Raw genomic sequence first — 22,495 nt, forward strand, 5'->3', positions numbered from 1 at the left:
GAACAGAAGTTGTCAACCATCATTTTGGTCCCATATCTCCCCCACTCCTAGGTATATAAATAGTAAAATAGTGGTAAAGGTGGAGTGGAGCTGATTTGGAAACATTGAGGGTTTATGCATGGGGGCAAGTGGCATGATAGGAGTATTAAATTAGTGCTTTGCAGATAATTATCAAGGTAGAGAATGCTGCCTAGGTTTTCATAGAATCATAGAATCCCTACAGTGTGGAAACAGGCCCTCCGGCCCAACAAGTCCACACCAACGCACAGAGCATCCCACCCAGCCCTAACCCCTAATTTCCACATCCCTGAACACTACGGGAAATTTAGTATGGCCAATCCACCTAGCCTGCACATCTTTGGATTGTGGGAGGAAACCGGAGCACCCGGAGGGAACCCACGCAGACACGGGGAGAATGTGCAAACTCCACACAGACAGTCGCCCTAGGGACTGGGTTTGGTATAAGAGGAGCTGCTTAAGGAAAGCTAGTGTGGGTTTGTTAAAGGTAAATTATGTTTAATGGGGTAACAGTGAGCTTTAATAAAAGTAGGGCCAGGGACAGAAACCACAGTGCTACTTCTGTCCTGGACCCTCAGAGCCCTGGTACAGTGAACCTGCCCCTGACCTATGAATAGTAGCCTCACCCACAAGCCCCAAGCAGCTGCTCCCTCTTGAAGACTTCTGAGAAAGTACCAGACAACACAGGGACAGTAGTAATATGGACATGAAAATGGCCGAGTGACCGGAAAAGTGGTGAACATTTGTTTGTTGAACTGGTGGAAGGCTTATTGTGGAATTTCCTAGGGGCCAATGTTAGGACCCTCTGCTCTTCCTGGTCTATAATAATGATGTAGAACTTAGCTTAAACTTGCAGATGATACAAAACTTGGATATTGTTAGCTGTGAGGAGGATTGTCTAGACTTGCAAAGAGTGTAAACAATGCTGAAATGTGCAGAGAAGTGGCTGCAGAGAAGTGTGAAGTGATCCATTTTTGTTAGGAAGAAAACGGAGAGACAGTGTCAAAGGTACAGTTCTAATTGGTGTGCAGGAAGAGAGAGATATGGGATTGTACGTGAATAAACCTTCAAAGGTCAGGAAGACCTTGGGGTGTAAATTGTAGTTGAACATCCTCCAAGGTCAGGGTTCCCATTGTGAGGATGACAGGAAAATTGTATTTCCTCCTTCTATGATAAAACAAAAATCCTGGGTGTTGGAATTTGAACTCCATACTAAACCCCAGAGAAGGAGAATACTTGTCAGGCTGTAACGTTATTGGCAAAATGAACAATCATTAACTTGGAATGCAAACTAAAGAGACATTTTTCTTAACTCTAGATTTTTGTTATCAAATTCAAAATCCACCATGGTGGGATTTGAACCTGGGCCCCATGCAAGTCATAACTTTGTAGCAAGTGCTGTACTACCAACTTTCTCCTTTCGAAGAGTTCCCCGCTGCATGTTTTCTTGACAACATGCTATCCCCTAGTGAGAGCAAAGACTCTAGGCATGCATACTATTTTTACACCCTTAATGAAGGCAACCTTTGCAATATTCAGTCTGTCTGTCTACCTGTTATTATTACACCTAAAATTTCTTCCCAAATATTTCTAATTCATGAAGAATACTCACAGCTTCCTAACCTTAACTTGTATTTTTTTCCACATTTCTTGCTCTGACCGTCCTTCTAACCAATCAGTACTCCAGCTTTGGCTTCTGTTTACTGCTATCTGGAGCCCAAATATAAAATATGTCCCAAACCAGAACCTGGTTGTGTAATGTGTTTTCTTTTTGCTCCTTGCGGCTGAGTTTGATTCTTAAATGCCAGCTGAGATTTCTTGACAAAATCTAAGTGATACATTCAGATGAAGGTTTTGGTGATGGAAAGCTATGTACAGCACGCTTTGATAACTTGAGCCTTATTAATTACACAAATGTGCCAATGAGGTGAAGTCTAACATGGGTAAAGTCACACAATTGTTTGTGAAGATGCAGAAGTATGCAAATTGCGTTATCCAGCCCTACAGGAAAATCCAGGTTCACATCAGCATATATTGATTATTTGAATTGAACAGCTTGGCTTTCTGTAGATGCCCAGGGCAGTTAGTGTAATTTTCCTCAAATGCTAATGAAACTTGGATGTCTCAAGACAAATATGCATGACAGTGACTTGATAGATCATGGAAAAGAATAGTTAGTATTTTTCATAGACGGATCCACGGAATATCAAGAGATGTTTGCCCAACCAGAGCATGATCATACTTTCTGTGCTTTTTTTATTGCAATTCCCAGGTGTTGCTGAGGTGTACCGAGTGGCGAAGAGAGTGCAAGGTGGAATGAAGTCTCTAAGTATTAGTACTGAAACACTGCAAAAGAGTCTGAGGGACATTGAGATAATCTGGAACAATGTGCAGGCTTTCATCTCATTTAACCCTTCCGTGTTACGAATGATGGTAAGTCCATTTAAGGCTAGAAATTACTAAAAGATGCTTTGAGTGTTCATATGACACTACTTTGCTTTTTATTTACTCCATTTAGCTTGTCAAAGACCTTGATAAGCAGATGGTCTCATTCAAAAACATTTCTTAAATCTTTGGTAATTTTGAGTTTGCACATAGCCCGATATTTAATCGTGAATCCTCCACATTTCAGAATGAACAGGCTTTTAAAATGCAGGTGTCCAATTTCAGCAAGAGGAGTAAATTAAGCTGAAAATTTAAAACCTGTGTTGGAAAACAAAATTTCTAAAATAGAAAAAAATGCATGTTTTTTGTTTTGTTTGATTGTGCATCATTCCACAGATGAATATCATGTTGCAAATGGAAGCTGATTGTTGATGAAACAACAAAGTTTTCATTTTCCAAGGTCATTATTTACCTCCAGCACCATAAATTGTTGTTTGTACTGCTGCCTGTGTCAGGCCCACATTGGTTGAATTTATTGGTGTTTCGACTTTTATCAGTATGGTCTTGGAAGGATAGTGTCCCTGCTTTTGAACCAAAAACTCCAGGTTCACGTCCCATACTGATAATTTTTTTTAAAAAATGACATACTTGTTTGATGTGGGCATCACTGGCTGGGTCAGAAATTTATGGCCCATCCTTGGTTCCCTTGATCTGAAGACTTGTTAGGCCATTTCAGTGGACCTAAAGAGTCAGCAACATTTCTGATCTAGAGTCACACATAGGCCAGACCATGTAAGAATTGCAGATTCCTTACTATATGGGTTTTTTTATGATAGTTGACATTTAGGTTTGTTTTTTATTCCAGATTTTTAATGAATCCAAATCTGCCATGATGGGATTCAAGCCCGCGTCCCTGAGTGTTAGCTTGAGGCTCTGGATTACCAGTAAAATACAACAAAGAAAAGTGGATACTGTAAATCTGGAGAAACTCGCAGATGTTGCATCATCTGTGGAGTGAAAGCAGAGTTAAAGGTTTGGGTCCGGTGACCCTTCTTCAGAACATTCCATAGAGGGTCAGCGGACTATAAAGTCTAATTCTGCTTTCATGTTGACTCCGCTTTCTCTCCACAGATGCTGCCGCACCTGCTGAGTTTCTCCAGCAATTTCTGTTTTTACTCTGGATCACTGGTCCAGTGAAATCACCGATATGCTATCACCTCCCCCAGTGGCCAAGGAAGTCACATCATGACATTGGAATGCAGGAACTTGTGTAGGCCATTCAGCTCATTGAGTCTGCTCCACCGTTCACTTAAATCATAGTTGATTGTCTACCTCAACTGCCTCCTTGCCATACTAGTGGTAGAAGTTGTGTTGCTATGAGTCAGACTAGCCTTGGTGCAAAGAACTCTTGCATTCTCGAATTAATCTTGGGTATGTCTTAATCGTGACACAAGATGTTGGAGGCAGGATAATGTATTCTTTATAGCACAATAGTTTATCCAGCAACAGCTTTAAATATAGTAATGTATATAAGAAAATAAAAGAACAAAGGAAGCAACTTCAAGATTCTCCAGAGGCTAAATCAGCAGTGTATATTTTCTCTTTTTTTTTGTTTTTTACCTGGATATTTTTGAAAGAGCAAAGAGTGCATTTGGTTTGATGAATGGTCTTCAGTAGCGTCACGCTGGACTCTAGTCTTTAACTCTGTTTCACTCTACGTAGATGCTGCCAGGTCCTGCTGAGTTTCTCCAGTGTTTTCTGTGTTTGTTTTGGGGTTATCAGCTGCTGAGGAAGAGTGGGAGCTCTGTCTCATGGTGCTGCAGTCCTTATTTATGTGGAAATATTGAAAAGCCCTTGATTAAATCAGCGAATCACTGAACCACTTAGATCATTAATGCTCCCAATTTTGATCTCTAAGGCTGAATTGATCCAGCTCTGTTTGCCTCAACACTCTTAGGATAGGGAGGAAACCATCAACCATAAAAATACAGTCAGTTGTACCACTCACATTGCTGCCTTTGTTAAGGAGAGCTGAGGAGTGGCAGCTGGAGTTTGAAGTGAGGCGTTGCATTTTGGTAAAACAAACTAGGGCAGGACTTGTACTGTTAATGATAGGGCCCTGAGGAGTGTTGCCGAACAAAGGGCCCAGCTGCCACTCCTCAGCCCATTGGCCCATATGATCAAGGTCCAGTTGTACTCTGAGATAGTCTTCATTATCCACTACACCTCCTATTTTGGTGTCTTCTGCAGACTTACTAACCATTCCTCCTGTATTCACTTCCAAATAATTTATATAAATGATGAAAAGCAGTGGACCCAGCACCCATCCTTGTGGCACACCGCTGGTCACAGATGTCTAGTCTGAAAAGTAACCCTTTACCGCCACTCTCTGTCTCCCATCTTCAAGCCAATTTTGTATCCAATTGTCTAGGTCCCCCTGCATTGCATGTGATCTAACCTTACTAACCAGTCTGCTATGTAGAACCTTGTCGAATGCCTTGCTGGAGTCCATATAGACAAAGTTTACTGGTCTGCCTTCAATCTTCTTTGTCACCTCTTGAAAAAAACTCAGTCACTGATCAGAACATTGAATGTAGGAGTTGGAACATCATGTTGCAGCTCTAAAGGACATTGGTGAGGCCATTTTTAGAATACTACATACATTTAGGTTACCCTTCTATTGGAAAGATTTTGTTAAACTTGAAAGAGTGCTGAAAAGATTTTGAAGGTTGTTGCCAGGGCTGGAGGGTTTGAGTTTAGGGAGAGACAGAATAGGCTGAGGCTTTTTCTCCCTGGAGCATCAGAGTGGTAACTTTTTTTTGAGGTTTATAAAATCATGAGGGGCATGGACAGAGTGAAAAGCCAAGGCCTTTTTCCTAGGGTGGGGGAGTCCAAAACTAGAGGGCATAGGTTTAAGGTGAGAGGGGAATGATTTTTTAAAGGACCTGAGGAGTAACTTTTTTTTTACAGAAGGTGGTGTGTATATGGAATGAGCTGCCACAGGTTACAATATTTAAAAGGCATCTGGATGGGTATATGAATAGGAGGGTTTAGAGGGATATGGGCCAAATGCAGGCAAGTGGGACTAGATCAGATTGGGATATCTGGTCAGTGCAGACAAATAGGAGCAATGGGTCTGTTTCTGTGCTGTCTGACTCTGACTCAAAATGGAAACTGAATTGTGAGATAACCTTGTCCTGTTTGCTACAAGTTGCCTTACATGCAGAAAAAATGTCAATACCATGAATGGACTATAAAGCTTCTACTCTTCACAATAGACTCGATACAGAGTCCTTTTAAAATTATTCTCTGACCTTCCTGAAACTAGCGACGCAATATTTTTGGTTACTTCAGTTCCTGAAGACATAATATTTAGATGACATATTAGCCTTGCTTGCGTCTTTTTAATCAATAGGCCTTTAGTACCCAAGGTTGGAACACCATTGCCTGATTTATCCCATTTACCCGCCTACAGTTTTCAACCTTGGGCAGTGCCTGAATTATGGGACCAGCTTTTGTTTCTACTTGAGCTGTCTTGTCCGATTGAATGCGCATGCAAGGACTCCAGAAAAGAAAGTGAAAATTATATTCTGTGCGTCACAGGATGACTCAACAGATTGGTATCATTTTTTTGGAACACAGGAACTTTTATCTCTTAAGTAGCAAACTGTGCATGGTAAGGGGGTGAAGATGTGTAACACCACTGCAAGGCTAAATACAGAGTCAAAGTTGTTGAGATTTGCTACAGGAGGCAATCAGCAAATTAAAAAATCAGCTCTCACTAAGTCCCTGCTGATCCAGCAATTTCAATGCGCTCATCAGATAAGGGTGTCATCTTGTCCATCATTACTTCCCCTTGAGAGTAACAGAGTTGTGGGTCTGGAGTCACATGTAGTTAGATATGGTGAAGGCTTTCTTCCCTAGAGGACATTACTGACCCAGATATGTTGCCCCGTCTGTAGTTCAATGCCCAAAATATGTTGTCCATCTTTTGGGTTAACAAATAGTTTGAAGAGCAAACCTGCTCAAGACTTGCTTGTCCCTATCAAACATTTGCAGGACAACCCCTGAAAAACCCGACAAAGAGAAGCAAGCCCAGCTTTCGTATCAAGAATCTGACTGGTGGTGTCATGCAATAAATAGTGATCCGGTCAAAAGAAATCAGTTCTAATGTAAATAAATACCCAGATTTTTGTATGCAAATGTTTGTCCACTTAAAGTGCAAGCATTTTGTGAGAATGGATATAGATTGGGGCTAATCATGATTCTTCCTGACACTAAAGCATACGTGGCCATGACATATGCGCCCTTCACAAGGTTAGGTCAACAGTATTTTATTTAAGTCGAAAGTGAACAAGCCAAAAGATGCACCCCTTCATGACCAATCTGGAACACAGCCCTGTCTGCATCTGTCACATTTTCAAGCAGTTTGTTAAGCCTGCCACCCAGTGGCACTTTGTAGAATGCCGTTGAAAGAGTTTTTATTGAAGAGGGACTCGTTTATGGAAAGAGTATCTGATGACCAACACGTTGGTTCAGTTTGTTTCATGTTTTAGCACACTGAATTACGCCCCATCTCTGTCTCCAATCTCCAGCCAAAACGTATCCTTCTTTGGTTGAAACGTGTGCATGCAATGTTTCTCGAGCTTACAGGAAGATTTTTTTTTATTTTGATATTCTGCAGCCTACTGAATCTGCACTGGACTGTTCAGCTATAACAGCTTCAGAAAATGCACAGAGTGAAACCTGTGGAGTATGTCTGCTCAGAACACTGAATGAGCCTAATGTAAGTATATTATTTTTAACATACATTTTAGGAACACAAAGAATATGAATAGAAATAGGTCACTTAGCCCCTTGAGCCTGCTCGGTCGCTAACTATAATCATGGCTAATCTTCTCTGCAACCCCACTTTCCTGCCCGCTCTCCATATGCCTCCATGTCCTGAGAGATCAAATTCCATCATTCTGTCTTGAATTTATCGTTTGAGGGAGCAACCACAACCTTGTGAGGTGCACAGACACAACACTTCACAATCTTGAGTGAAGGAAGTTCTCCACAATTTAATCCCGTGTGACTAGACCTGATCCTGACACTGTGTCCTCACGTTCTAGATTCCCCAGCTTGGATCGACAACCTCAGTGCCCACCCTGGGAAGCCCCTACAGAAACTTCTATGTTTCAGACAAGGTCACTTCACATTCTTCTAAACTCCAAAGTGTATAGGCCCCTGCTCATCCAGGGACCAATCTAAGGAACTTTCATCACTATGCAATTTCATCCTTCCTTCGATGCAGAGATCAAAACTGCATATCAGGATGGTCTTATCAAAGCTCTATACAATTAAAATAAGACTTCCTTATTCCTGTACTCAAATCCTCTTGCAATAAAGGCCAATATGCTATTTGCCTTCCTAAAGCTGGACTTTATGTTGCTTACATGAGTACATGTAAGTATCACTAAAGACTTACGAGTTTAATGCCATTTTAAAAATATTCAGTTTTTATGCTCTTACAAAAGTGAATAATTTCTCATTTTGCTGCATTATGCCCCAGTTATTTCCTGTTACCTGTTTGCTTAATCTATTTCATTTTGCAGCCTCTGTATCCTCATGGTTTACATTCCCACCTTTGTTCTAACAGCAAACCTAAATGCATTACTGTTTCTTATCATATGAATCATTATTACAGATTGTAACTTAGAGGCCACGGTGCTAATCATATTTATAGCCTGGCCTGCCAACTTGAAAATGCCGACTCTCTGCTCCTTGTCTAGTAGCAAATCCTCTATCCATGTCAATATATTAACTTCAATTTCATGAGCCCCTTGCATGCATATTAATCTTCAGGTGTGGCACATTTGTCGAATGTCTTTTAAAATTCAAGTATACTACATCTACTTGTCCTCCTTGATTCACCCAAGTCTTGGCATTCCAAAATAATAACAATTTGTGAAATGTGATTTCCCTTTATAAAACCATGTTGATTTTGTCTGATTGCCTTGATTTTAAGTGCCTTGTTAAGACCTCCTTAACAATAGACGCCAACTTTTGTCTGATGACTGATGTCATGCTATTTGACCAGTGGTTCCACATTTTCTCACCATATTTTCTTGAATCGTGGTATTACATCTTGTAACTTGTAATTGTCTGGAACTGTTCTGGAATCTAAGGAATTTATAAATTTAGAATCACTATCTCTGCAGGAACATCTTCAGAAAGTTAGGATATAGGTCATTAGACCCTTGGTAGTGATTAGCATTTAGAACTTCATTTCTCCAATCCTTTGTCTCTGCTGATATTAATGATCTATATTCCTTCACTCTTATTAGAGTGTTCTTTTCCTGCTATGTAACTCTATTTGTGAAGACAGACAAAATATTTGTTCAACATCTCTGCCATTTCCTCATTCCCCATGATAATTTCTCTTGTCTCTGCTTCTGAGGGACCAATGTTTACTTTAGCTGATCTTTTTTACATATTTCTAAAAGATCTGACTGGTCCATTTTCATATTACACATGTTCTGAAATGCTTCGATAGCCGTTTGTTGGTTTCTAAAATATTACCAATTCTCGGGCCTATGTCGCTATCCACTTTATGCAAGTGCTCTGATACTCAAGCTCCACATCTTTTGGGGTTGTTTCATCAAAAATTAATGATTTAAACATATTATTCAAAGACCCAGTTGATACCTGCTTGATGGACTCAAATTAACAGAAAAATCTGTCCCGGTTTTTGTACTTGACATGCTCTACTATTTATTATAAACAAACCAGCTTTAACCAGGAGCAAACAAAACTATGAATTATCAACATGTAACTAGCTGAAACTCTAACCCCTTCTTAAACCCCTATACACACACATGCAGATGGGCACCCACAAAGGAGGAGAAAGTATTGGAGAAACACAATTCAGTAACACCAAGTCCACAGGCTTCAATGAGATGTCCCTTCTGTGTATTCAGAATCCTCCTGATTTTGAATTTTCAGTTCTTTGAACATAAGAACGTAAGAACTAGGAGCAGGAGTAGGCCGTCTGGCCCTTCGAGCCTGCTCTGCCATTCAATAAGATCATGGCTGATCTTTTCGTGGACACAAATCCACTTACCCGCGTTCTCACCGTAACCCTTAATTCCTTTATTGTTCAAAAAAAAAATCTACCTTTTCTTTAAAAACGTTTACTGAAGTAGCATCAACTACTTCACTGGGCAAGGAATTCCATAGATTAACAACCCTCTGGGTGAAGAAATTCCTTCTCAATTCAGTCCTAAATCTGCTTCCTCTAATCTTGAGGCTATGCCCTCTTGTCCTAGCTCAGGACATGGGGTGATTGGCACACAAATTATTCAATCTTTTAGTCACTGATTAATCATTGAATCCCTACAGGCCATTCGGTCCACACTGACCCTCCGAAGAGCATCCCACCCAGACACACCCCTACCCCTGTATTTCCCATGGGTACGATCAGCAACTTAGCACAGCCAATCCACCAAACCTGCACATCTTTGGACTGTGGGAGGAAGCCGGAGCATCCGGAGGAAACCCACACAGACACAGGGAGAATGTGCAAACTCCACACAGACAGTGGCTGGAGGTTGGAATCGAACCTTGGTTCCTGATGCAGTAAGGCAGCAGTACCAAATACTGAGCCACCGTGTCACCCACTGGTTAGAAGCAACACCTTACAACAAAAGGTGGAAGAGAATAGTGAACTACCTTCTAGTTTTTGGTTACTTCACTGCAGAGAGAGGGGAAAAAGAGAGATGGTGTTCGTGCAGTGTGAAGACCTTCTGTCCCTGTTTTGTTCACACACTAACTGCCCACCTGCCCAGGAGCCACTCGGAGAATTGTTGCCATGTTGATGACTCCTGGCCTCTGCAACTGGTCCAAATTAATAAAAAAAACAAATCATCTACATGTGCTGGACACTCCCACTATGTAGTTCGGTCTCAAACATTTGTTTGAACAAATCAAGTTCAAAATCAACTCGTAATGAATTCCAGTAACTTGTTTTTAAAAGCGCAGCAACTTCTTTCACAATCCTTGGTTTACAACAATATCTGTTTCGCATTTTGGTCCACAATCCAAAATAAAGAAGAATAAAAAATGTGGTATTTACACTTGGTACAGTTATCTGAAATGTTGCAAGCCTCTCCTTTTACTCCAATGCTAAGTAATCTTATGGGATCACAGATGGATCTTTCTCACTGAGTCTTTCTTTAAACAGAATGTATTTTTGTTGAACATTTTTAACTGTTTGTTCAAATATTTCTCACTGTTTATTTACCACCATATCTTTTAGTTTATTTAGCTGGTCAACTTTAGCCAGCTTTCTCCTTATACCAACGTAATTGGCTTTAAATTTAAGATTCTTGTTTGGGAAAGACATTAAACCTGTAAATCTTGTTCATAGATATTGTAGATTTAATATGAAATGTATGTAGAACCACACAGTTGTACAGCATGGAAGCAGACCCTTCAGTCCAACTCATCCATGCTAACCAGATATCCTAAATTAATCTAGTCCCATTTGCCAGCATTTGGCCCATATTCCTCTAAACCCTTCCTATTCAAATACCCATCCTTTTAAATGTTGTAATTGTACCCACCTTCACCACTTCCTCTGGCAGCTCATTCCATACACGAACCATTTTCTGCATGTAAAAGCTGCCCCTTGGGTCCCTTTTAAATCTTTCCCCTCTCATCTTAAACCAACGCCCTCTAGTTTTGGACTCTGCTACCCCAGGGAAAAGACCTTGGCTATTCACCCTATCAATGCCCCTCATGATTTTATAAACTTCTATAAGGTCACTCCTTAGCCTTCAATGCTCCAGGGAAAACAGACACAGCCATTTCAACTTCTCCCTATAGCTCAAACCCTCCAAACCTGGCTACATCCTTGTTAAATCTTTTCTGAATCCTTCCAAGTTTCACAACATCCTTCCAATAGCAGGGAGACCAGAATTGAATGCAGTATTCCAAAAGTGGCCTAACCAATGTCCTGTACAGCCACAACATGACCTCCCAACTCCTATATTTAATGCACTGACCAATAAAGGAAACATACTAAACGCCTTCCTCACTATCCTATCTACCTGCAACTGTACTTTCAAGAAACTATGAACCTGCACCCCAAGGTCTCTTTGTTTAGCAACACTCCCCAGGACTTACATTCAGTATATAAGTCCTGCCCTGATTTGCCTTTCCAAAATACAGTGCCTCACATTTATCTAAATTAAACTCCATCTGCCACTCCTCGGCCCATTGGCCCATCTGATCAAGATCCTGTTGTACTCTGAGATAACCTTCTTTGCTGTCTACTACCTCTCCAATTTTGGTGTCATCTGCAAACTTACAAACCATACCTCCCTAAATTCACATCCAAATGATTTATATAAATTAGGAGAGGCGATGGTCTAGTGGTGGTATCACTGGACTATTAATCCAAAGAGTCAGATAATGTTCTGGGGACCTAGGTTCAAATCCTGCCACAGCAGATGGTAGAATTTGAATTCAGTAAAATTGTTGATCGGTTGTTGGGGACTCACCACCGATCCTTGTAACACATTGCTGGTCACAGGCCTCCAGTCTGAAAAAATCAATCAATCCTCTTCGTTATTTCTTCAAAAAAGCTCAATTAACTTAGTGAGACACTATTTCCCATGCACAAAGCCAAGTTGACTATCCCTAGTCAGTCCTTGCCTTTCCAAATATATGTAAATCTTGTCCTTCAGGATTCCCTCCGACAACTTGCCCGTCATAACCAAATATAGTTGCCCAACTATATTCCCTGGCTTTTCCTTACCACCTTTCTTAAATAGTGGCACCATGTTAGTCAACCTCCAGTCTTCAGCATCTCACATTTGGCTAACAATAATACAAATATCTCAGCGAGGGTCCTAGCAATCACTTCCCTAGCTTCCCACAAAGTTCTAGAATACATTTGATCAGATCCTGGGGATTTATTCACCTTTATGCATTTTAAGATGTCCAGCATCACCACCTCTGTAGTATGGACATTTTTCAAGATGTTGCTATTTATTTTCCCACATTCTCTAGCTTCCATAATCTTCTCCACAGTAAACACTGATGCAAAATACTCATTTAGTATCTCCCCCATCTCCTGCGGTTCCACACATAGGTGGCCTTGCTGATCTTTAAGTGTCCCTATTCTCTCCATAGTTACCCTTTAGGCCTTAATTATAGAATCCCTTTGGATTCTCCTTAACTCTATTTGCTAAAACTATCTCATGTCCCCTTTTTGATCTCCTGATTTCCCTCTTAAGTATATTCTACTGCCTTTATACTCTTCTAGGGATTCACTCTAGGGATCCCCGCTGTCTAAACCTGACATATGCTTCCTCCTTATTCTTGACCAAAACCTCAATTTCTCCAGTCATCCAGCATTCCCTAAACCCACCAGCTTTTCCTTTCACCCTATCAGGAACATACTGTCTCTGGATTCTCATTATCTCCTTTTTGAAGGCTTTCCACTCCCAAGCCATCCCTTTACCTGCGAATATCCGCCCCCAAACAACTTTTGAAAGTTCTTGCCTAATACCGTCAAAATTGGCCTTCCTCCAATTTAGATCTTTAACTTTTAGATCTGGTCTATCGTTTTCCATCACTATTTTTAAACTAATAGAATTATGGTCACTGGCCCCAAAGTGCTCCCCCATTGACACCTCAGTCACCTGTCCTGCTTTATTCCCCAAGAGTAGGTCAGGTTATGCACCTTCTCTAGTAGGTACATCCACTACTAAATCAGAAAATGTTCTTCATAGAATCATAACAGTCTGGAAACAGACCATTCAGCCCATCAAGTCCACACTGACCTCAGCATCCCACCCAGACCCATTCCCCTATAACCCACCTAACTTAAACATGCCTGAACACCATGGACAATTTAGCATGGCCAATCCACCTAGCCTGCACATTTTTTGGACTGTGGGAGGAAACCGGAGCACCTGGAGGAAACCCACGCAGACACGGGGAGAATGTACAAACTCCACACAGACAGTCACCTGAGGGTGGAATCAAACCCAGGTCCCTGGTGCTGTGAGGCAGCAGTGCTAACCGCTGAGCCACTTGTTCACGCTTAATAAATTCCTCTCCATCCAAGCCTTTAACACTATGGTAGTCCCAGTCTACATTTGGAAAGTTCAAATCCCCTAACATTACCACCTTATTATCCTCACAGACAAATGAGATCTTACAAATTTGTTTCTCAATTTGCCACTGACTATTGGGGTGGATCTGTAGTACAATCCCAATAAGGTGATTATCCCTTTCTTATTTCTCAGTTTCATCCAAATAACGTTCCTGGACGTAGTCCCAGGAATACCTTTCCTAAGCACAGCCATAATGTTATCCCTAATCAAAAACGCCACTTACCCCCACCCCCCCAACTCCCCAACTCCTTTCGATCCTTCCTGTGGCATCTATACCCTGGAACATTAAGCTGCCAGTCCACCTCTGAGCCACGTCTCTGTAGTTGCTATGATATCCCAGTCCCATGTTCCCAACCATGCCCTGAGCTCATCTGCCTTACTTGTTAGGCCTCTTGCATTGAAATAAATGCAGTTTACTTTATCAATCTGATCTCATTCTCTGCTTTATTCCTGCCTGTCCTGTCTATTATTACTTACTCCTTTTCCCAACAGCACCAGCCTCAGACTGTTCTCTTTCCTCATTATCTCCATGGGTCCCACCTCCCCCCTTGCTAGTTTAAATCCTCCCGAGCAGCTCTAGCAAATCTCCCCACCAGTATATTAATTCCTTTCCAATTCAGGTGCAATCTGTCCTTCTTCTACAGGTCAATGTCTACCCCAGAGAGATTCCAATGATCCAAAAATGTGAATCCGGCTCCTCTACACCACCTCCTCAGCTTCACATTCATCTGCTCTGTCCTCCTATTCCTACCCTCACTTGCTAGATATTACTCCCTCGAGGACATACTTTTTAAATACCTGCCTAATTTCCCTTATTCTGTCTTCAGAATCTTGTTGTTTTCTCGTCCTATGCCATTAATTCCAATGTGTACAAAGACCTCCTGCTGCTCACTCTCCCTTTCTCGAGAATATTCTGCATCCTCTGTGAGATATCTTTGATCCTGGCTCCAGGGAAGTAACACACACCATTCTGATGTCTCACAGTCAGCTGCAGAATAGACTGTCTGTGCCTCTGACTGGAGAGTCCCCTATCACAATCGATTGCTTGGACCCTGATGTACCCCTTGTTACATTAGAGCCAGTCTCAGTACCAGAACCTTGGCTGTCAGTGCTACATCCCCCTGAGAGTCCATTACCCCCTACATTTTCCAAAACAGCATACTTGTTTGAGATGGGTTTAGCCACAGGAGACTCCTGCACTACCTGCACTACCTGCCTACCTCTCCTACTTTTCTTGGAGCTCACCCATCTGCCTGACTGTATCTGCAGTTTTTTTCCCCACCCCGCAACTGCCATCTACCACACTCCCTAGCTGCTGTAAATTCCTCATTGCCTCTAACTGCCGCTCCAACTGATCCGTGCAATCAGATAAGATTTGCACCCAAACACACTTCCTGCAGACATAATCATCAGGAAAATTGAAACTCTCCCTAATGTCCAGCATCCAACAGGAAGAGCACATCACTCTACTAAAGGCCATCCTTGCATCCTAACAATAGAACAGTCTCACTGATCTAAAAACTCTGCTCCAGGCTACTACGTTCTGAGGAAGGGTCACCGCACCCGAAACGTTAACTCTGTTTTTTCCTTCACAGATGCTGCCAGATCCGCTGAGCTTTTCCAGCAACTTTGTTTTTGTACCTGATTTACAGCATCTGCAGTTCCTTTGGTTTTTACTTAGTATCTATGTTTATATTTTTATATTTTAAAGTTTAACCAAGAGACAGATCTCAATCAAACATTTAATCAAAAATAAACCCCACTCTACTCACTATTGTAGATTTACAATATGATCACTATTTCCCTGTAGATCTTATATTATGAAATTACTAGTTAATCTTGCCTAATTGCACAATACTGTTATTCCAGGAAACTGCTCTGAGAGTATTCTACAACTTATCTTCCAAACTGTTTTTGCCAATTTTACGTGTCCAGTCCATGTGAAGATTTAAGTTCCCTACGATTGTTACATTACCTCCTTATTACAAGCTTCAATTATGTTGTAACTAATGCTTTGTACAGTGCTGTAACTACTCTCTGCAACATTTTCTGACCTTTTGTTATTCATAATCTCCATCTGTGCAGGACCCCACTCCTAATGTTATTAGCCAAGATCCTTTCTCACTGTGGTACTTGTATTATCCTTTACCACCAGGGCTATTCCTGCTCTTTTACAATTCTGTCAACATTTTAAGTTTTATGAATTCTGGAATATTTATTTATCAATCATTTATTGAAGCTTGAGGCAAGATTGACAAGTTTCATGAGAAGCCTACATTATAGCCTTTCCCATAGATGTGGATTTTCAGCTCCGAATATATTGTGCAAAAGGCTTTGTTCTTTCTTTTATGATGAACCTGTCTCCCATCAACTTTGGGTTAATGAATGTAATAATTTCCTGGCTATGCCATAAATATTTCCTTAAATTTAGGAATATTAAATCTTGTTTTACGTAAATAAAGAAATCCTGAGAGGGTCTCAAGTTATGATTGAAAATCTTCAAAAAATAGTTTGATTATCTTGGTTCTTAAAGAAGTTATGGATTTACTTTTAAAGTCAACTTAAGAGAAAAGTTTCTCAGTCTTACTTCACTCTGTCATTTTTACAGGACTTCAATGATACAGAACATTCAATTCTTCATAATGGATGCCATTACCATGCAAGTTGTGCAAATTTTTGGCTAAACTGTGTGGACTCAAACTTACCTGGTCTGATTGCTATGGAGGAAAATTCTGAGGACTTGAATTTGGAAGAGCTCTCAATTCTTGGACAAAACTGCTTGGACACTAATCCTAAAGACTTTACTGTTCCTATAACTCAATGACTGTAAATTGTATTCATTCTCAGAGTCAGTGCATTTGTTTCGGAGTGAATGGTTTTGTCAAAGTTGCCCTGCGTTATGCGCCAAGAGTTATGTTAATGTGGCTTATAGATATTAACTGTATGACAAGTGATCGTTCAAGAGGCTTTTCTTGTCTGTAAAATGTTAACTTTTCTATGAAAAAAAAAATACACTATCATGTAATTTCTTTACTCAGAGAGTAGTAAGGGCATGGAATGCCCTGCCTGCAAAAGTAGTAGACTCGTCAACTTTAAGGGCATTTAAAGGGTCATTGGATAAACATATGGATGATAATGGAATAGTTTAGGTTAGATGGGCTTCAGATTGGTTTCACAGGTCGGCGCAATATCGAGGGCCGAAGGGCCTGTACTGCGCTGTAATGTTCTATGTTCTATGTTTGACTAATTTTATCAAGTAATTGGAGCACTTATCCACAAAGGTGGATAAGTTTAATGCAGTTGATCTTATGTATGTGGACGAATGAAAGGCATCTGCTGAAGTACCAAAACTCAAGCCCAGAGATGTTGTCTGTGTGGATAGTATAATGAATAGAGAGCAATGATGAATAGTGTTTTTTCAGTCTGAAGGAAGTATACAGGGGTGTTGCCCAGGGATCAATATTAGGACCACAGCTCTTTTTGACAAGTCGTAATTACCTGCATTGGATATGCAGGACATAGTTTCAAAGTTCACTGACAATAATGAAACTAATCTATAGTAACAGTGAGAGGATTATTCAGAGACATCAGGAGGAGAAAGACTGAGAAAACAGGCAGGCTTATGGCAAATGAAATTCATCACATCAAAAATAAACAAGCAACAGTGCATTCTGCCGGGACAAATGAAAGGTACAATTTGATACAAGTGCAGGTACAGAGCCATGGGGATGAATGTAGGAAAATGTTCAAAAATTGCTGATAATGTGGGAAAGCAACATAAATATCATGTTGGACAGAAGGAGGCCATTTGGTCCTTCAAGAAATACAGGAAATAATTGGTTTCTGAGGACTGGAGCACAGAAGCTAGAGAGTTATGCTAAACCTTTATAAAATACTATTTGGATTTGAGCTAGTATGTATATTTAAATCTAGACAGCATATAGAGGGAACGCTAAAGCTTTTAAGCGGGTGCAGGATACATAATTGACTAGGGCTAACAGGAGGAAGCCAGAGCATAACGATGTTCAAGTCCAAAGATGTGTAGGTTTGGTGGATTGGCCATGCTAAAATTACCCCATAGTGTCCAGTGAGCTGTAGGCTAGGTGGATTAGCCATGGGAAATGTGGGATTACAAGGATAGGTCCGGGTGGGATTCTCTTCGGAGGGTTGGTGTAGACTCAATGGGCCAAATGGCTTCTATCTACACTGTAGGGATTCAATGGGTATGTCTTTGGGAAAGGCAGTCTTGTCCTCAGACTCCTTCTTCACATGAACTGTGGGAACTATAGTGGCCCCAATATTGGATTCAGCCATGACGAGAGATTAGACAGGCTGGGACTGTTTTCCTTACAGTGGGAACTGATGAAGGTGTGCAAAGTTTTGAGTGGCAAAGTCAGGATAGGGAGAAACTTTGGCTTAGTAATGGGGAAAACAACGATGGGGGCTCAGTCTAGAGGTGCACAGGAGGTTTAAAAAGGATTAAATTCATTTCTTTCATTCAGAAGGCAATGAGTGTCTGGAACTCACTGCCTGTAAATCTGGTAAAGGGAGGAAATCTCAAAATATTGAAGAACAATTTAGATAAACACTGAAACACCACAGCACACAGGGCTATGGATAAGTTGCTAGAAAATGTAGTTAGAGTGGATAGGTATTTGATGACCAGCATGGAATGATGGGTCGAAGGATCACTTTCCCTGCTATAAATGCTCAATAACTCACTCCCTAACTTGATAGAGAAAGAAACGAAGATGTCTGCTTGGTCTGCCTTCACAGAAAGCAGCGATAAGCCCCACCTACTGGGCAGCCTTGTCATCAAGCCACACCCAATGGGCAGCCAGGGTAACAGACCACACCCACCAGCCAGTCATGACAACAGACCACACCCAACTTTCTCACCATGACAACAAAGCCTGCATGTCTTTGCCGCCATAGCAACACGTTGTACCCCATGTATTCACGATAAGGAGGTGCCGGTATTGGACTGGGGTGGACAAGGTCAGAAATCACACAACACCAGGCTATAGTCCAATGGGTTTATTTGAAATCACAAGCTTTTAGAGCCTCACTCCTTCTTCAGGTGTTAGTGAAAGAGGTGGCATCAGACACAGAACTTATAAGTAAAAGATCAAAGGGTCATAGAACTGATGCGAATATACTGAACAAACCTAAGATGGCTATTAAATCTTTAATCAGTTAGAAAGGAGATACAGGTTTCAATTGATTAATGTACAAATCCCAGAATTTCTTTCAAGTCACTGTCCTGAGATAACTGAAGGTTTTATCAGTATACCAGAGGTGACATCTCAGGTCAGACAATGCATTTTAAGTGTGAGGCCTTATTTAGAACTATCTGTGTTTTAACTTGGAGTCAGACTGGTTTTATTTCCAAAGCAAGAATTTATAAAATGACACGTTGACTAACTATCTACAAATTGTGTGCTTTTTGAACAAAATAGAATGTATCTGCAATTACAAATCTGCAAATGCAGATTCATCCAATAGATTTGTACGTATGTGTGCGTGTGTATGTATGTGTGCGTGCGCGTGTGTGTGCGTGTATATGCCAGGGAGAGAGAGAGAATGTGTGTGAGAAAGGGAGAGAGAGAAACTGAGTGTATGTCTGAGTGAGAAAGAGCATGTGTGTATATCTGTGTGTGTGAGTGTTTGTGTGTGCACGCATGCATGTGTGTGTCAGAGAGAGAGAGTGTGTGTGTATGAGAAAGGGAGAGAGAGAAAGAGTGTGTGTATGTCTGTGTCTGTGAGTATGTGTGTGTGTGTGCATGTGCATGTGTGCGTGTGTAAGGGAGAGAGAGTATGTGAATGAGAGAGGCAGAGAGAGAATGAAAGTGCGGGTGAGAGTGTGTACAGTGTGGTGGGGTCACCTTTAGTGTGGCATGAACCCATGATCCTGGTTGAGGCCAACCTCATGAGTAATGAACTTGGCTATCAGCCTCTGCTCGATGACTCTGCGCTGTTGTGTATCCTGAAGTCCGCCTTGGAGGACGTTTACCCGAAGATCCAAGGCTGAGTGTCCTTGCCTGCTGAACTGTTCTTCCACTGGGAGTGTCTGTCACACACGCAGAGACACATTCTCTCTCTCCCTCACACACACACTCCCTCTCTTTCTCTCTCTCCCTCTCAAACACATACATACACTCTTTCTCTCCCTCTCACATAAACACATACACACACAAACACACACTCTCTCTCTCTCCCACACACACACGCATGCACACATACATATAAATCTATGGGGTGAATTTGCATTTGCAGATTTGTAAGCACAGATACATTCTATTTTGTTCAAAAAGCACACAATTTGAAGACAGTCAATCAAGGTGGCATTTTACAAATTCCTACTTTGGAAATAAAACCGGTCTGACTCCAGGTTAAAACACAGATTCTAAACAAGGCCTCACACCTAAAATGCATTGTCTGACCTGAGATTTCACCTCTGGTATACAGATAAAATCTTTAGTTATCTTGGGCCAATAACTGGTAAGAAACTCTGGGATTTGCATATTAATCAATCGAAACTCGCATCTCCTTTCTAACTGACTCAACATTTAACAGCCATCTTAGGTTTGTTCAATACATCCACATCAGTTCTATGACTCTTTGATCTTTTACTTATAAATTCTGTGTCCAAAGCCACCTCTCTCACTAACACCAGAAGAAGGAGCAAGGCTCCATAAGCTTTCAAATAAACCTATTGGACTATTACATGATGCTGTGTGATTTTTGACCATGATTATTCAGCCACAGCAATAGATTATGCCCGACAAGGCAACAAACCCCGCCCACTCCAAACGTCGGACAGATCGAGCCAATGAAAAGATGCTTTAAATATTTGCATTCACTAAACCTAATGCAATGTGATAATATGCTATTACATACGTTGTAAGTTTCAATAACCCATACATAATTAAAGCTCAGATGTCTGATTTATCAATCATTATGTTGTCTATTCCATATGAGGAAAATAAAATCTCACCACAATATAGAAGTGTACGGGCTTATGTAGATTTATAAGGCACTCAGCTCTAAACATTAGTCGTGCTCGCTTCGGCAGCACATATACTAAAATTGGAACGATACAGAGAAGATTAGCATGGCCCCTGCGCAAGGATGACACGCAAATTCGTGAAGCGTTCCATATTTTGCATTTTTTTTTCTGAAGGAAGGTCTAGCCTTCCTGCTCCTCTGATGCTGCTTGGCCTGCTGTGTTCATCCAGCTCTACACCTTGTTATTCCATATTTTGCACATTGCCCACATTACATTTCACTTCTAAAACATTACATTTCACCCTCTGCAAAGTGTCCAACCTCCCTTTCACTCAACAGGATCCCATAGCCCTTGGAATTTACTCCAGCAAAATATTTGCTGTTTAAAAAGATAATAAATAGTTATTGAAAATAACAAAATACTACAGAAGCCGCAAATCCTGAAGGAAAACCCCACTGCTGATAACACTCAGCAAAGATAAGCCACATCTACAGGTACAATGCATGGTGGAAGAGAGAAGCAGCTGGACGCCAAGGTTGTGGACCAACTCGGCAGCACTGACTTTTGCCGTTTTAAGTATATTTACTTCAGGTGTAAAAGGGTGAAAGAGATGAGGTGAAAGGGGGACTGGACAGTTCTAATAAACTGGTGGACGGTGTGAACTGAGGAATAGAGTTTTATCCAAAGTGAATGATATGAGAACAGAACTTCACTTTCGGGAAAGGGGAGATTAAAGTTTATCTGTTACAGGTTGAGGGGTGCACTGTGTCTGTGAACTCAGCCAAATGCTGGACACTGACTTTGTGAACTGGAGTTGTGGGGGATGAGGTATGGCTATATTGCTGGAGGAAGGACTCTGAAGTAATCGATGGTCTGTTGTTAAATCCAAAATGTGACCTTTGTTAAGATCCTCTGTGTTATGTATGTAGTTAGTGTGCTGCCTCTCTAAGGGACCTTAAGGTGACCTTATCCCCTTACAGCTCCAATTCACAAAGTCAGTCTCTAACATTTGGCTGAGTTCTCAGAGTCACTGCAGTCCACGACCTGTAATAGAGAATCTCTCATCGCTCCTTCCCAGGAAGTGAAGCTGCTGTTCTTATATCACTCACTTTGGATTAAATGCCTCTCCTAAAACGCAACTTCTATCTCTATTCCTAAATTCACACCCTCCACCAGTTTATTAGGACTGTCCAGTCCCCCTTTCACTGCATTTCTTTCACCCTTTTAACATCTGGAGTAAATATATTTGAAACGGCAGAAGTCGGTGCTGCCGAGTTGGTCCACAACCTTGGGGTCCAGCTGCTTTCTCTCTTCCAGCATGTACTGTACCTGAAGATGTGGCTTTTCTTTCAATAACTATTTTATCACTAACTCATTAAACAACTTAAATATTTTGCTGAAGAGCGTAAATCTCAAGGATTGTGGGATCCTGGTGAGTGAAAGGGAGGTTGGACACTTTGCAGAGGGTGAAATGTAATGTTTTAGAAGTGAAATGTAATGTGGGCAATGTGCAAAATATGGAACGCTTCACGAATTTGCGTGTCATCCTTGCGCAGGGGCCATGCTAATCTTCTCTGTATCGTTCCAATTTTAGTATATGTGCTGCCGAAGCGAGCACAGCTGAAACTTTGAGCTGAGTGTCTTATAAATCTACATAATCCCACACACTTCTATGTTGTGGTCAGATTTTTTTTCTTTCATCATATGGAATAGACAATATAATGATTGATATATCAGACATCTGAGCTTTAATCATGTATGGGTATTGAAACTTACAACATATGTAATAGCATATTATCACGTTGCATTAGGTTTAGTGAATGCAAATATTTAAAGCATCTTTTCATTGGCTCGATCTGTCCGACGTTTAATGTGGGCGGGGTTTGTTGTGAGGGCAGGCGTGGCCTATTGTCAT

The 22,495-nt window shown here is 41.1% G+C and overlaps 1 protein-coding gene and 2 non-coding genes across 4 annotated transcripts in view; 2 read left to right on the forward strand and 1 right to left on the reverse strand.

Moving 5' to 3' along the window:
• Positions 1 to 17,669, forward strand: part of LOC109922176 (synergin gamma-like) — a 28,221-nt gene extending 10,552 nt beyond the window's left edge. For both annotated transcript variants that reach the window (XM_048611380.1, XM_048611381.1), the window contains 3 exons: positions 2,291 to 2,451; positions 7,088 to 7,189; positions 16,180 to 17,669. In XM_048611380.1, the coding sequence (XP_048467337.1) occupies positions 2,291 to 2,451; positions 7,088 to 7,189; positions 16,180 to 16,395 (479 nt within the window). In that variant the 3' untranslated portion in view covers positions 16,396 to 17,669. The remainder of the gene's footprint in view (positions 1 to 2,290; positions 2,452 to 7,087; positions 7,190 to 16,179) is intronic.
• A 2,961-nt stretch (positions 17,670 to 20,630) lies between these two features.
• On the forward strand, positions 20,631 to 20,737 carry LOC125486020. Its single transcript, XR_007264713.1, has one exon. It is a non-coding gene; the product is annotated as a U6 spliceosomal RNA (small nuclear RNA).
• A 1,354-nt stretch (positions 20,738 to 22,091) lies between these two features.
• Positions 22,092 to 22,198, reverse strand: LOC125486021. Its single transcript, XR_007264714.1, has one exon. It is a non-coding gene; the product is annotated as a U6 spliceosomal RNA (small nuclear RNA).
• Positions 22,199 to 22,495: the final 297 nt, after the last annotated feature.

The sequence above is a fragment of the Rhincodon typus genome, chromosome 24 (genome assembly GCF_021869965.1).
Source record: "Rhincodon typus isolate 14 chromosome 24, sRhiTyp1.1, whole genome shotgun sequence".
Taxonomy (NCBI): domain Eukaryota; kingdom Metazoa; phylum Chordata; class Chondrichthyes; order Orectolobiformes; family Rhincodontidae; genus Rhincodon; species Rhincodon typus.